This window comes from Mustela nigripes, chromosome 8, assembly GCF_022355385.1.
Source record: "Mustela nigripes isolate SB6536 chromosome 8, MUSNIG.SB6536, whole genome shotgun sequence".
Taxonomy (NCBI): domain Eukaryota; kingdom Metazoa; phylum Chordata; class Mammalia; order Carnivora; family Mustelidae; genus Mustela; species Mustela nigripes.
The window spans coordinates 64,986,907-65,002,465 of NC_081564.1; the positions used below are offsets into that span (position 1 = coordinate 64,986,907).

At 36.1% G+C, this 15,559-nt stretch overlaps 1 protein-coding gene across 8 annotated transcripts in view; it reads right to left on the minus strand.

Annotated features, from left to right (window-relative positions):
- PIAS2 (protein inhibitor of activated STAT 2) overlaps window positions 1-15,559 on the minus strand; it is a 90,790-nt gene that overhangs the window by 5,603 nt on the left and 69,628 nt on the right. For 7 of the 8 annotated variants that reach the window (XM_059409595.1, XM_059409599.1, XM_059409594.1 and 4 more), the window contains 4 exons: window positions 14,370-14,503; window positions 12,580-12,751; window positions 5,664-5,803; window positions 915-952 (listed from right to left, as the gene is read on the minus strand). In XM_059409595.1, the coding sequence (XP_059265578.1) occupies window positions 915-952; window positions 5,664-5,803; window positions 12,580-12,751; window positions 14,370-14,503 (484 nt within the window). Of the gene's footprint in view, window positions 1-914; window positions 953-1,307; window positions 3,715-5,663; window positions 5,804-12,579; window positions 12,752-14,369; window positions 14,504-15,559 lie in introns of those variants that run through there. The other variant, XM_059409600.1, reaches the window with a different exon arrangement.

Consider the following 15,559-nt stretch of genomic DNA (forward strand, 5'->3'; position numbering starts at 1 on the left):
TTTAAAGGATGATTCTCATAAAAATCAGTAATATTTTAAGCCTGAAGAATCCATTCCCTAGAAAAACATATAGCTACCTTTGCTACAGAATCTACTGATGTAACAAAGTCAGCTCAGGGTGAGAAGAGATTCCTCATTCCACACATGTTACCCTGGGCCCAAACTTTCAGTGCTGTTTTTTGTGATCAGATACAGAGTCCTGACACAGAAGGCCACTTCTGAGGCCTATGAAGCAGTGGTCTGTGGGTCTTCCTCTGGCCCTCCCTACCCTCAGCAATTCTCTCCAAGTCTCTGTTCCCCCTCCACACTCCCTTCTGTTTCTCCCATGCCTTTCCCTCCTCTGCTCTGCCTCCACTATAGGCCTGTCAGTCCAGGTGTGCTACAGGTCTTCATATTGGGACTCTAGGATACTCCACTTTCTTATCGCTGGCAGAGAAAATAGGAAGGACTGGTTTATGGCAACTTCAGACTAGGGCATCTCCAACATTTAAATCTGACTGCCTCTAAACACAAGGAAGAATCAAGCTAATGATTCAAACCTGTTGAACCATCTTCCACTCTATTCTACATACAGAACAAGTGTTTCATAAATAATCTCCGTCAAGTTTTAACTTCCAGGGATCATTGCTTCCCCTCATTTTAATCACTCAAGTGCTTGTAGGAAATGCCAACTGATTATTAAGCTGAATAAAATGTAATTAAAAATTCATGTATTAAGTCGAAATAACATAAATTTAAAAATAGCAACTTTATTTCTCCAAATAAAAATGTGAGATATTTATATAGTAATTCCTTTCCATCAAGTTGAGTAACTGAAAGTTGACTGTCCTGATTTTATGCAACTGGTCATTTTTAGTTAGTATGACATACCAACAATCAAATACAAATTAGTTGCTTAAACTCAGGGTACATACCTGGGGATCAACTGGAATAAGGGAAAGAAAATCCAAACCTAAAACAAAAATGCTTTGTTAATAGTTGTCTCATATTTTGGAGACAAGAATTATTTCCCAAAATCATTTTGTATTTATCATAAGTCATAAAACATTTGGGTAAGTGCTTACCATTCTGCCATAGAGAAGTTCAATACCACAATCAGTGATATTTAAAGTGCATAAAACCCCCAAATAAACATATTTCCTCACAAAACAATTGGAGGGACTTAAAGGGACCAGTCTAGATATTAACAGAAAAGTATGACTAGTCAAAGCAAACTTTTCCCTTTCATCACTTAACAAAATGAGAAGCAATAAAAATGATGAGAGAATGATCTGGATTCGGACCATTAAAAAAACATACTTAGGCTCTTAGGATACTTCACATTTATTTTTTAGAAATACACCACATTGAGGTTCATCTAAAATATCACTTCTTAAACAGATGTCTCTTTCATGGATCGCTCTCTGTCACCCTGTCCCCACATCAAGAGTCGTACACAGTTCAACGCTCTGCACAAAGCAAGCACTTGGTTAACTGCTGCTCACTAACAAGTAAAATCTTAGTAGGGTTTACTGGGTTATTAGCTAATGCAGTTTTCTAAACCAAAGATCTGGGATTCTCCAATAATGCTTTAAAAACAGGAGTGTGGAAAGTTTGCCCAGTAATACAACTCTGAAGTATTAATATTATAACAAAAAATAATGGTAAAATTTCAGTTTTGAAAAATCTAGCAATAAACTTCAAAATCAGCCCCCCTAAACCTGACTAAATTTTAAAACATTAAAAAGAAAATTTACAAGGTATAGGTCAGTGAGACAGGCCAATTTCTGTTTAATTCTATGAACTTTTATATGCTGGCATTCAATGTCACCTCAAATATAAGAATCATACAGAATTAAAGTCTGATATTAGACTGTTACTCAAAATAGAGAATATTTGTGGAAATAATATTGAAAAAAATTTAATAACCAGTATGAATAATTTATACCTCTTTTAAAGTATATTTATTCCCTTATAATCTGTAAGGATATGATAAAAAGGCTTATCAAATGATACAAGCTAGAGCACCAATTATTATTCAGTTTCTAAAGCATTTTAAAAACTGCTGATACGGTTTTTCACTCCATAGGCCTGTCACTAGCTTTATGATACAACAGAGCCTGAGCCAACAATGGACAAAGGGGGAGCACAATGAACTTTTCCCAATGACTTCCCCATTATACTGATCATCAGTAGATGACATATCTCGGTAAGCTGAGAGTTTCCCTTCACATTAATGATATTATTCAGTAAATCCTCCACTTCTGAACAGCATTTCAAAATCTTTCTAGCCTTTACAATGCTTTCTGAATTTTATATACTCAACATTTCTATTACTGAGTAAGTCACAAAGATAATTTATTGGCATGCCCTTTAATTGACTTAATTTTATTAATTTGGTTTTGCTTCAAATGGTGTAGCATTTTTCTCTTTGCTTTTTATAGCCTAATTAATTTTATTTGTTCAATCACTTTTAATGTTTGTTGAATCACTCCGTCCATTTGAATAACTTAAACCTTTTTTATAAAGCTGAAGAAAAATCTTACTATCTTTTGCAATGTTGTGTACTGAAGCCAAATCAGCTCAAAAATGCTCGTTTTCTAAATGTGTAATTATTTCCACTTCAAAACTGCAATTTAAATAAAAGACACAGGCTTGATATGATTTTCAGGCTGTGCAGTGCCAGCACTGGAGGCTGCCCACCAAGGGGCAAAGATTCCTCAGATTTTCATTATTTCAATTACCAGCTCTTCGGAGGTACTGTCATTCTCTTTGATGATCATTTTATGTGTGGCAGTGGATAGATACTGATAAACGATTTAAGACATTTACTTCCTCTTTATCTTCTGACACCTTATCCAAGGATAACTGAATATGGTGACTTCTAGTATGCCATAATAAAACAACTTGAAACATTTCTACGATCAGTTGAAACTCCCGACTGTGTGCCATGACACAGATGCTCTCGACACAAAATCCAATGTTTTAATGTAAATATAGCTCACTGAACCCATCTTTTCTCAAACACTAATAGTGAAGTTCGATACAGTATTTCAGATGTTACTCCTTCTAACAAAAAACTCAAAACTATTCTCAAAGCCTTGCATCTTAAACATTTTAAGTATACTATTAAAACTCCTATATGAAATAGATGGAGTTTCATGAATACGAATTAAAATGTTACTGCCTTGTTTCGTAGTTGAGTAAAATGTTGTTTTCTTATTTCACCATAATTTCAATTACAGCATGTTATACTGATATATTTTTATGCCCACCTAAGTATTTCATGGCTGAAAATGCTCAATTATTTTTAACTAAAAAGCAGGCAGTGTTAAAATTCTGATGATACATTCTAAATGTTTTATTTTATTAACACTGAAAAAAGTGTAGTTTTTTTAAGTGCTTCTTTATGTGAAACTGACTCTACATGTCTTATTAATAACACCACATTTTCCTTACTTGAGTCATGAACTTTAACAAAACATGATAGCTACATGATTAAATATGTAAATGTTCAGCACTTTCCAATTTTAATGATACAACTTTCGAGCACCATTCGCACCTGACAATATGGCACTAGCAATAATAAGGCAGTCATATTTTTCTTGAAATAATCAAGCTGTTTTCCATTCCATAAATACAAATTATTTGTTTTATTTTGTATTCATTGTTGCACAGTATCAGGAGGTGTTCCAAGCTGCAGTTCATTATTAATATCATTTCTTCTTTGTTCTCCTGCAGATTCAGAAGATTCACATTTATGATGTTTAAAAGGAATGTTAAGAAATGTATTAAAACTTTGTCATTGCTCCATTCTTGATGTTCTATTTAATATTTTATTATAAATTATGAAATTTATAAATATCAAAACTCTGCACAATAGGACTAATTACATAAAAATTATGCACTGAAATAAAACCAAAATAATTACTAACTACAAAAGACCACATTGACAATAAAATCAAAGTAAAAACTAAACTATTTAGATGTAGTAATTGCTAATATATGAATAATAATTCATAGATGATGATAAACTGGAAATTCTTCTGTTCAATTTGTCAACTGGTTAAGAAAGCATTTTGACACTTCAATAACCAGGATCCCCATACTGGTTTATACTGGTCAAATATCAGCCCTCTATCTTGGTGTTAGTTCCTTAATACCAGCTTGAAATGTATTTTACAAAATATACAGTTAATATAATGTAAATATAGCTTCTTAAATCTGCACATTTTATTAATAATCTCAGTTTATGCCCAAATTTTGAAATAATGCAAATTCTCTAAAATTAAAAATTCACCCAGACTCACATAATTTGAAAACTGACAGAGCAAGTGATTCATAAATTGTGGCTGTTCTATTCTTAAATGGCCAGGGTCACTTTAGTAAACAAAAAGTTTTTTCAGCATTAATTTGTGTATCAAGGTTTTTAGGAACACAAATTCTTCCTTAATGCTTATTTAAAACACATACTAAGACGATACATCATGGACACTCTTCAACTTCATTTAAAACTAGACAAAGTTAAAGGAAAACACAGCCGTTAGGAATTAAGTATCTCTGAGTTCCGTCTGTCTTATGGACCATGAAACCTCCCCTGTATCTTGACATCAAGTATTATATACAGCAAGTATTTTTTAATTGGTGCCGGCTGGGCTTAACAATGTTTTAAAATACCAATTCCCCAAGTACATATGTAGTAAACATAATTAAGAAGGCTTTTTGAAAATTCCTGATAGATACTATTATTGGTCTATTCATCTTCATTAAATTTTACCCGAATTATCTGAATTTCAAGTGGCAAGATTACACTAGGCCAGATAACACAACTACCAATTGTTTCAACAACACAAATGTTGCCCAACAGAATATATACCGTGCTTAAAGTAAAGACCTCATTGAGAGGGTAAGAAAAATAAGCTGTAGGTCAAAATTAACTTCACAAGTCTAGAAAAGAATATTAAGAATATGAGGAGGGAACTGTATTGCACCAAAAGTGCCCCTCAGAAAGAAGGGAAGTCATGAATCTAAGAGGCACTGGTTTCAGCCGGCTCAAATTTGATTGACAAAAAAAGTGTCTACAAAAACAATGGCTACAGAGGGAAGAAAAGAGGGTGCAGGGTGGGAAGGGGAGGTCCATATTTTATAATATGGTCTTGGTTCTAAGGGACTTCAAGCAGCACTGAGCTTTTCAAATGTTAATACACACATAAGAAATATCCTGAAATACTAAGCAGTGCTCTAAGGAAACAGCTGGTAGACCCTACTTTTATAGAGGGGAAAAAAGCCCACAGGGTAAAGCTATGGGTGATGTTAACCCCATGGTACAGCAGTATGTTCTGAAGCTCTGAGGAGCTACCAAGATCGTGAGAAAATACTCTCCTGAAACTGTGAACCTGCTATGAGAAAGAAAATATCTCTGAGTACAAATTCCTTAGGAGGGAGAGTAAAGTCCATCAAACTCTCCCCTATCCTACCATATTTCCTATCATCAGGAATCTACAGAGAGCTCTGAAGTTAAAATGGTAGGACTTGAATGTGATGCATTAAAAGATACTACCTTTAGAAGAAGCCTTCAAATTTCCTTAAAATTTCTGTTTCAATTTTAACACTACATTTGCTCCACAGATTTAGAGTAAAAATAAATAAATCTTGGTAACAAAATACAAGAACTCTTCACATACCTGGCAAATCTGATGACATGCTTGATATTGGCGTGTGGTGGAATGGTACTGAGTAGTCTGTTAATGAAGGCGGAATAGCAGCAGGATCAACCGAAGTCACACTGGGCACCCTTACAGAAGATGGCTGATACATGAGAACCCTGTTTTAAATAGCATGGGAAATTACAAACAATCTGGCTGTTAGTTCACAGGAGACAAGGGCTGCACCCTGGGCATTCTCAGCTGTAAGTGCACTAAGTTTCAACACACCGACATGGCGGCTGCTCACTGCACAGTCCCTCCACTCTACTCTCCTCTTTCCTAACAGTCTTCATTTTAACCTGAATGTACGAGGGCTCTCAGCAGCAGCTGCGATGTGAGAGTGAGCTGGCACGAAAACGTAACGTACACTGCTGGAGCAGGGCAGGAAACAGTCATCCACAAGTGGAAATACACTTCACACAGGCTCTTATTAATGTACGGGTAACTCAGATGTGGCTATTAGTAATTTTATCTATAAAGAAACTTAGAAATAAAACAGAGGACTCCTAAGATTTGATTTAAATCACTGCATCTTAAAAGTGAAGCTACTTACTATATAGCTCAACCAGAAGCTGGTCCATTCTAACCCGAACTGTGTTAATTAGCGGCAATCTTATCTGAGAATTCATCTGAGAAAAAGATAGCCCATCCTAAAGCCAGCCAGCATGATGACAATAGGCAGCAGTCAGAAATTAGAATAAGATGATTTCTCAAGATTTAAAATATCCAGGGGCGCCTCAGTGGCTCAGTGATTAAGCTGCTGCCTGCATCGGGCTCTCTGCTCAGCAGGGAGCCTGCTTCCCCTTCTCTCTCTGCCTGACTCTCTGCCTACTTATGATCTCTCTCTCTGTCAAATAAATAAATAAAATCTTTAAAAAAAAAAAAAAAAGAGTCTTAAAATATCCAGAAATAAAAATGTTAAATTACTATGACACCCGTCTACCCTAAAAGGGTTTATATATAGACTTTGAAATTAACTTATCATGCTAAGAGTACAAATTAAACACACTTAAAAAATACGCTATAACTAGTTTTATTTATATATACAAATATACACATAGTATATATGTATAGATATATATATAATTAACAGCTTTATCATTTCAAGAAGCAGTGTAATTAATTATATTTTTTTAAATGTCAGGAATAAAGAGAGATGACTGCATTCTATCTATTTAACCTTCATTTTCTCTTAGTTGCCCAAGCTCAACAATTAGAACCTCACAAGAAAAACATCTTGAAAGTACATAAGAAATTAGGCAATGTTAGGGATCCTTGGCTGGTGGTGATGGCCATCTTTTCTGTCTACCATCTTAATGAGGCTACAGTGGTAGCAGCTGTTCCCTGAGCTTCATGATGCCACCCAAGGACAAGAAAAAAAAAACAGATGCAGGAAAGTCAGGCAAGAAAGATAAAGACCCAGTGAACAAATCTGCGGCCAAACCAAAAAGAGATAGTCCAAAGGCAGAGTTTGGGACCTAAGATCAATAACCTGGTCTCGTTTAAGAAGGACCCCATGTGACAAACTCTATAAGGAAGTTCCCAGCTATACACTAGTAAGTACAGCTGCTGTCTCTGGGAAAGAAAGCAAAGATTCACAATTGCCTGGCCACGGCAGCCCCCTTCAGGAGGAACTCCTTAGTAAAGGACTCATTAAGCTGTTTCCAAACATGGCAGCATTCAAAGTGATTTATGCCAGGAATACCAAGGTTGGAGTGCCCCTTCTACTAGTGAAGATGCATAACACGTCCCACCAACTGTACATTTTGAAAAATAAGATTTATTAAATTAAAAAAAAGGAGAGGAGACAGGGACACAGGGACATTAATGATAGCATCCCACAGCATTGCCACTGAACTACTGTAAGCTTAACAAGAGAGCCACAGAATTATGGAGTTGGAAGGGATCATTACAGAAACAAAGAAAGTAAAACCAATAAAAACTTAGCACCATGGTCACAGAACTAGACTGAGATGACCACTAGGACCTCTAGATACCTTTTCATTTGGTCCTAACACTTCTTGTTACTGCTCTGATCATTACGTACTAGCGATAAGAAATGATGACATAGTCCCATGTCGCTTTTCATACTTTAAACAACTGACAAAACTATTTCATGACTTCAATCTACATCTCAAACCGCTAAGATAATCACAACTTATTTAGACACTGGAGTCATTCTAAAACTCGTCTGCATGATGACATGAGGGTCCTGTCTAGCTCTTATTCTGTACTCCTTGAAAATACAAAAGTCACTAGAAATGCAGAAAATGAGGTCATCTTGAGAGTACATATATATAGCTGTGTTGGCAACTATGTTATTCTCCGAATAGTGAATGAATAACATAGGTCGGAGTTCAGAAGTCTTAAAAATGGACTCATAGGAAACATAACATGCTTGAGACAATTAACAGAAGTCTGGTATTTCAAACACATTTGCCAGAGGTAGATGAAGAAGTCATCATCCAAAGAAGAACCTGCCTGGATTAGAAACAGAAGACTTCTTGGCCTCCAATGTTACATGGAGACCTAAAACCACAACCAGGAGGTAATACTAGAAAAGGCAGATTCTGTGGAGGGGGAAAGAACAAACTGGGGATGAAATCAAGTAAGTTTTGCTGTATTAAGCCACATCTGAGAGGCTTGAAAACAGTGGTCCTCTACATTGTAATCACCAAAAGTATTTTCAAATTACATGTGATCCCACCTCCCGCATAGGAATGCGTATCTGTAATTGGGGTGGGAGGACAGGGCTTAAGACGGAGAGAGACTGGTACGCTCCTGCTGAGGACGGGGTTACAGAAGTGGCTTTGATTAATCTGGCTGTCTTACAGTTTAAATATCTTAATCATGTTTTTATATGTAAGAGACAAGCTTTTGAAGATACACACATACACCTGCCATACACACATGCCTACCGTCCTCCTGCTCTTTCTCTTCCTTTGATATCTCACACTGAGAAGATTCTTTTTTCTTGATCCTGAATTGATCTCTGAATGTGAATCAGATTTATAGGTGACACCAACAAAACTCACTTTCCTCCCCGGCTCTATTACTTACACCTGTAGCATCAAGTCAGTGTCCAAAGACACAGTCTATCACCATAGTAACATCTAATTATCACACAGGTTCTGTTCTCATAACATGAAACTTTATAAAAGTAACTACTCTTTGTTTCTCCAATACAAAATGTTGATGGTCAGAAAAGGTGAAAATGTCAAAATCCTATGAGGGTACAAATTATTAGATCAACATCTAAAATCTTAGCAAACATCTGAAAAACTAAAACTATTTTGTGTAGATTAATTTCTTTTGCCTGAACTTTGCAACCATTAACACAAATTCTATTTTTACAGAATGGATAGTCATTTGTGACCATTATCAAATTATGCATTGGTAGCAGATTTTGGTTTTAATCAGAATATTCACAAGGACTATGTTCAAAAAGGTAAATGATTCTAACGTCTATCCAAAAAAAACAGATGTATTTATAAATATGGAGTAATAAGGAGAAATGCAAATGGCTTTATCTAATGGACTTGTGAGTATAAAAATGTGATACTATAAAGTGACAGAAAAAATTTAAAGTTTGTAACTTGTTACTGCCTTCTCACAGGATTGGCAAATACACAGGCATAGGTATATATTATGCACATGTACATATATATTTTAAATTTTTGTAGCTTTATCCCTAACATCCCAGCACAAGGGTAAACTGGAACCAGCCTTACCACAAAGATAAAGCTGGAACACTGCTGGAGAGCAAATATTAGTATTCTAGACCATGTACTAGATCACTGAATTCATCATAATTGGCCCAGGCTTAGATGTCTGAAAATGATTAACAGTTCAGTAACTTGAATTTTTATCCATAAACCTGAAATTCCCTGTGTGCTCCCACTTTATCATACAAACATAAAAAAGATCCAATTTTGTTACCAATTTCTAATGAGTCTTAATCCACACAAGTTCTCTATACTTGTCTATGCCTGTCTTTAGAATACCTTATTAGTGACAAAGTAATCATTCAGTGATTCAGGGAATGGGGTGGGGACATAGTATTTAAAATTAACTTATAATGTAGAAAAATATTAGAGGTTTTTCTAAAAGTCTTAGATTAATGTGCCAGTCTCTTCTGATAACTACGATTATGACCACAATTAAGGACTAGAGTATGTATTCAAGGAGGGAGGCTAGAAGGATTACCATCAAAATGTTAACAGAAGCCTCGGTCTAAGTGGAATGCATTCTACCTCTTGATTATAAAACAACTGTGAAATTGTTTTTAAAAACAATTTCTAAGGGTGCCTGGGTGGCTCAGTGGGTTGAATGTCTGATTCGTGGTTTTGGCTCAGGTCATGATCTTAGGGTTGTGGGATCAAGCCCCATGTCAGGATCTGTGTTCAGGCAAGGAGTTTGCTTGGGATTCTCTCTCCCTTTCCCTTGGCCCCTTCCCCAGCTCACGTGCACTAAAATAAATCAATCAATCTTAAAAAAACAAAAAACAATTTTTACTAAAACAATACCTCCTCAAAAATAACTGCTCTCTTGGGATCCCTGGGTGGCTCAGTCGGTTAAGCCACTGCCTTTGGCTGGGGTCATGATCCCAGGGTCCTGGGATCGAGTCCGGTGTCAGGCTCCTTGCTCGGCAGGGAGCCTGCTTCTCTCTCCGCCTCTGCCTGCCACTGCCTGTGCACTATCGCTCGCTCTGACGAATAAATAAATAAAATCTTAAAAAAAAAAAAATAACTGCTCTCTGGAATGTAACTGAAAGCAAGTTTTTCTGGTTTCTCATTCTCTATTCTTTCTCATTTGCTTACTATCATTGACCAAGAAGTCCCACGATAAACTTACACAGCAGAAGAAAACCATGAAAATTCTAGATGCTGAGCCACAAGAAAATACAAAAAGGATGACCAAGAACAAAACCAGAAAAGCATTAAGAGTTGGAAGGGAATACAGAGATAATATATCCATAGCATGAGTCTCCATGACACCCACTGGGACAGGGGGAATTGATTCTACCTCAATAAAGAAAATGTGATTTTAGCACCAAACATCAACTTTCCTAGTGTTCAGCTCCAGCTGAAAGTCTTTCCATGTATCTTCCCTCCACTGTATTTAGATCTCCCAAATTTTATTACACAGAATAAACTTAATCCACTTAGTCAATGATTCCCTTTTAAGAACTACAAGATATTCACATATTCACATCTTCTCTTGTCCTGGCTTAACAGCGTCAGTCCGTAGACCCATCCATCCATCCATCGTGCTACAGGATGCACTATTTACCACCCTGCTCCCATCGGCTCATGATCAACACTGACTAGAGTGATATTAAATAAAAATCATCTAGCCTTAAACAGAATAAAACTAGTGTAGGTATATATCCTGGACACTATGCCTCTTTCATTAATGCAGCCTAAGAATAAATCAACTTCAGTGGTAAACCCTTCAAACCTTAAGTGAATTCTGGTATTTCAAAGAGTTTCTCTCAGGAATGGCTATTAATGAACTAAATACCTTTCCAGAATCCATTAAGATGACTACATAGTTATCCTTATTACACAATCCATTTTACCAACATATTTCCTAACAATAAAGCATTCCTGGATGAACCCTACACTTTGTAGTAATGGATACCATTTTAATATATACTTAAATGATTTTCTAAGACTGAATTCAGAATTTTCATTGGCCTTTCAAAAGTGAAGCAGCTTCATTCTGCATGGTTGTTAATGTGTAAATCTCATTTGGGTATTAGGAATTAAGTTGACTTCATGGAATGAGCTGGATAGCTATAACTTCTAGTCCTTTTAGGCCAAAATACACTGAGAGTATAATTCCAATTACATAAAATGTCTGGAACAGACAAATCATAGAGATGGTAAGAAGATAAACAGTTGCCTAGATTTGGGGTGTGAATGGGGATTAACTGCAAGTAAACATGAGAGATGTTTACTAGGTGTTGGAAATATTCTACAGCTGAATTGTGATGATGACTGGGCAACTCTCTGAATTCACTAAAATCAATAAACCGGGCAACTTAATAGTTAAGATGGGAAAATTTTATGGCATATAAATTACAGAAAAAATAAGTGCGCTGAGAGAGGCCCCAAGGACAAGACTGGCACACCCAAGTCTAATACAGTATGTTGATGGAAGGTAACAAAAACCCTCTGCTACTATCTTGCAGGTTCCAAAATTTCTAAGAAGCACCAGTTGACAGATACTTAAAGCTATCACTTACTACATAAGACAGCAACAGCTTCTGACATATGAGTCATAAAACATGACATGCTAGAATGCATTTACTTGCCCACAGTTTGCCCTGGAGAGGATGAAATAGGAAGGCAACCAATTTTTACTAAGAGACTAGCACATGCCTGACACTGAGCCTAAGCTCTCTCTCTTATTGAAACCGGACAATCATCCTCTGAGGTAGGTATTATTTAACCCCATTTTACAAAGTAGAAAAAGGAGGCTCACATAAGTCTATTAGTCAAGATCCCGGTACTAGTAAGCAATGGTATCAAAACTGGAACCCACACTTGTCAGATTCCCAATGCCACACTCCATTTTTATGCTAGGCTTACTCATGCTGGCTGTGATGTCAAATATAGGTTCCAGAAAAATGACAAAAAAGAATCAAATAGGAAATAAATACTTAGACATGAGAAGACTTCAACTCTTACTTCCTGAAGATGTTAATAATTTCTTCATCAAAATTTTCTCTCCTTTAAACAAGATGCTTTCTTGAAAATATTTCAACTGAACAAAGGCAAATGAAAATAGCCTTCTATGGTTATGCAACTGTCAGAGACACTTACAAACCTGTACCGAAAACAGTTAGTTCCAAGTATAATAAACAATAGTGAACTATAAATTAACAAACCCTTTGGTTGGGCTGCTTTGTGTTTCTGACATAAAGATGCATTTCCTTTTGGCAGGAGGGTCTTCCTCTTCATCAGAAGAGCTTTCTATTGTTAGGTCAATAACATCTACTTTCTTCTTGCTTGTCTCATTGGCTACAGTCACCGAACAAGGCTTAGTGAGGACACTTGAACCTGATGTGGGGAAGAGAAGTAAAAGAAAAAAAAAATCAAAGGTGGGACACAAATAAACTCTAACCTTAAGTCTTAATTGTGCAGCAAGTAAAGGAGAATATACAACCAGTAAAGACACATACTCTGCCCAATGGATACAGACAAACTCCTTAACTCCAGATGTTTGTCTATAAAGTGACTGCTTAATCTGGGGACAAAAAATAAACTCTATGCATGGCCAGAGCGTCAAAGCCTCCTTCGGACAGCATGTTCTTATGTCCCCCGGACTGCCAGAAGACGCGCTCAGATCCTACTGCTCACACTGCCTGCCTCCCTAGGTAAACATTTTATAGGCAGCCTAGGGTCAGGGGTCCAATCTCAGCCACAGGCAAGAGTAAGTGGCTTCACGGGCTGTGTATTCTCACAGATGTGTGGCACTGTTAAGTCAGAATCAGATACTTTCACTCTAGCAAAGCAACAGTACTCATGTCAGGATAATGTACAGGCCCCTCACCATAAGCCAGAACCTGATAAAATTTTAAACCTTCATGAGCTGAAAAAACTCCAAACTTCTCTTAAATTATTCAGACATTTAAAGCTTTTCTTATCAACTATCTATTAATCACTTAGGTCCTCCTTTCTGCCCTCATATACTATATGTTAACACACCAGTTCACAGAAATTATGTTATGCCCTGTAATCTCTTTAACAGAAAACTAATGCTGGCTGATAATGGAAAAGGAGCAACTAATCAACTATTATCACTGTTATTCTCAAAGATGAGGGAAACCTTGACCCTAATTCTACCTGTAGGTTCAGTAACAATCACAGGAGAATGAATTTTTTTAAATTAGGTTCCACACCCAATGTGGGGCTTGAACTTAGGACCTTCAGATCAAGAGTTTCATTCATACTGAATGAGCCAGCCAGGTGCCCCAGGAGAACGAATCTTTCACTTTTTACTCGAGTACCCATTATTCATTACACTGGTAGTGTGTCAAACATAATCAGCACAAAGCATAAATGTAGTGAGTGGACCATATCAGATAAAAAGAAAACTTTAAGTTCACCTACAGGTTTCAATTAACGGAACTGCCCTAAGTTTCTCCACTCAGTGTGGCTGGGTAGAGGGAGCTGAGTCCTAGGTAACCAAGGCAATGGTCAAATTCCTTCCCATAAAGAAATGGAAACAATCTGTTCACTTTTTTAGCAACTGACCTGTGAGCACCTGCCCCAACCCTCCACTGACGGATTCAGCCTCTTTAAGCACACCTCTACTGGCAGTTCCCTCAAAAGGTACTCTACAAAGAATCCTGAAATATCGTCCATAAAAATGTCGTTTATAACTTTTCATTTTGTAACAAACACCATATATTAAAATAACTTGAGATGATTGTTTCATTTACTTTACATATAAAAATATATTATGAAAAAGCTAATTAGAAGATGATATAAACTTTAGCACATTTCTGAAGGAAAGAGTAAAAATCATTCGGGGGAAATTACATATATAACAGATGATCAAAAGATAAAGTTCACAAACTGAGCTCCAAATGTAGTTCTAGCGGCCAAGGTTAACAATAAAAACAACACTGTAGGAGTCTCATTGCTTTGCTCTCTGGAGCCATTCTGCACATACTTTCTATTTTTGTACATGGCTGGCTGGACACTTTCATAGCTTCTTTCTTCGGTCTCATTGGACACCAAGTGCCATCCTCTTGGAATTTGATCTCATCCACATCAGAACAGTCATTGAGAATTTCCATAAAAAGCCTATGAACCAATTAAAAAGTGCATAAATGTAATCAATGGCTTTGTTCAATGGTGAACTAACAAAGTAATACATATACTGCCTTGGAGATGAAAATAATGCTATCTTTTTTTGTTTGGTGTTTCAATACTTCACATTTTACAACAACTATTACATCCCCTCCTCCTAGGTTTCAGATCTTTAATGAACAACATAAGTGACGTACTGAGTATCATCTAAGAAATCAATGACTAAACAGAAAGATACCTGGAGCCTCCTAACTGGGATTGGCCAGTAAGAACAATTTCTAACACAACATACAAAACAAACATAAGGAAATATAAAGGTTATTATACAAAAAATAATCTATAAGCTTATTCTCAAGATAAATGGATCATCAGGGTAGGGAAAAGGAGGATTAGGGACATGAAAAAATTTAAATAACTCTGCATAAAAATTATGTTCTATGCCCATAGTGAAATTTGAAATCATCTTCAGAAAAATATATGGAAAATGCCAATATTTGGAAACTAAACAAAACAACCAATGAGACCAAAAAAAACAAAAAAAAAACCCCATAAACATAAATTAGAAAGTATTTAGAACTGAACAAAAAGGAAAGTATAATAAAATTTGTGGAATATAGCTAAAGCAGTACTTGGAAGAAAATTTATAGCACTAATCTTCCTACATTAAAAAAGAACTCAAATCAATGACCTCAGCTTCTACCTAATGAAACCAGAAAAAAAATTAAACATGAAAAGGGAAATAACAAAGAAAAGAATCAAATGAAATAGAAAAAAAACAAAAAATCAATGAAAACAAAAAGCTGGGGCTTTAAGATCAATAAAATCGACAAACTTCTAGCCACACTAAGGCTCCAAAAGAAATCGATAACCTGAAGAAACCCACGTATATTAAAGAAAATGAATTTATAGTTAAAAACTTTACCACAAAGAAAAGCCCAGTCCCAAACATCTTCACAAGGGAATTCCAACAAATATTTGTGAAGACATGATACCACCACTTCCCAACTCATTTGCATGAGGTCAACATTACGGTGGTATTAAAAGGAGACA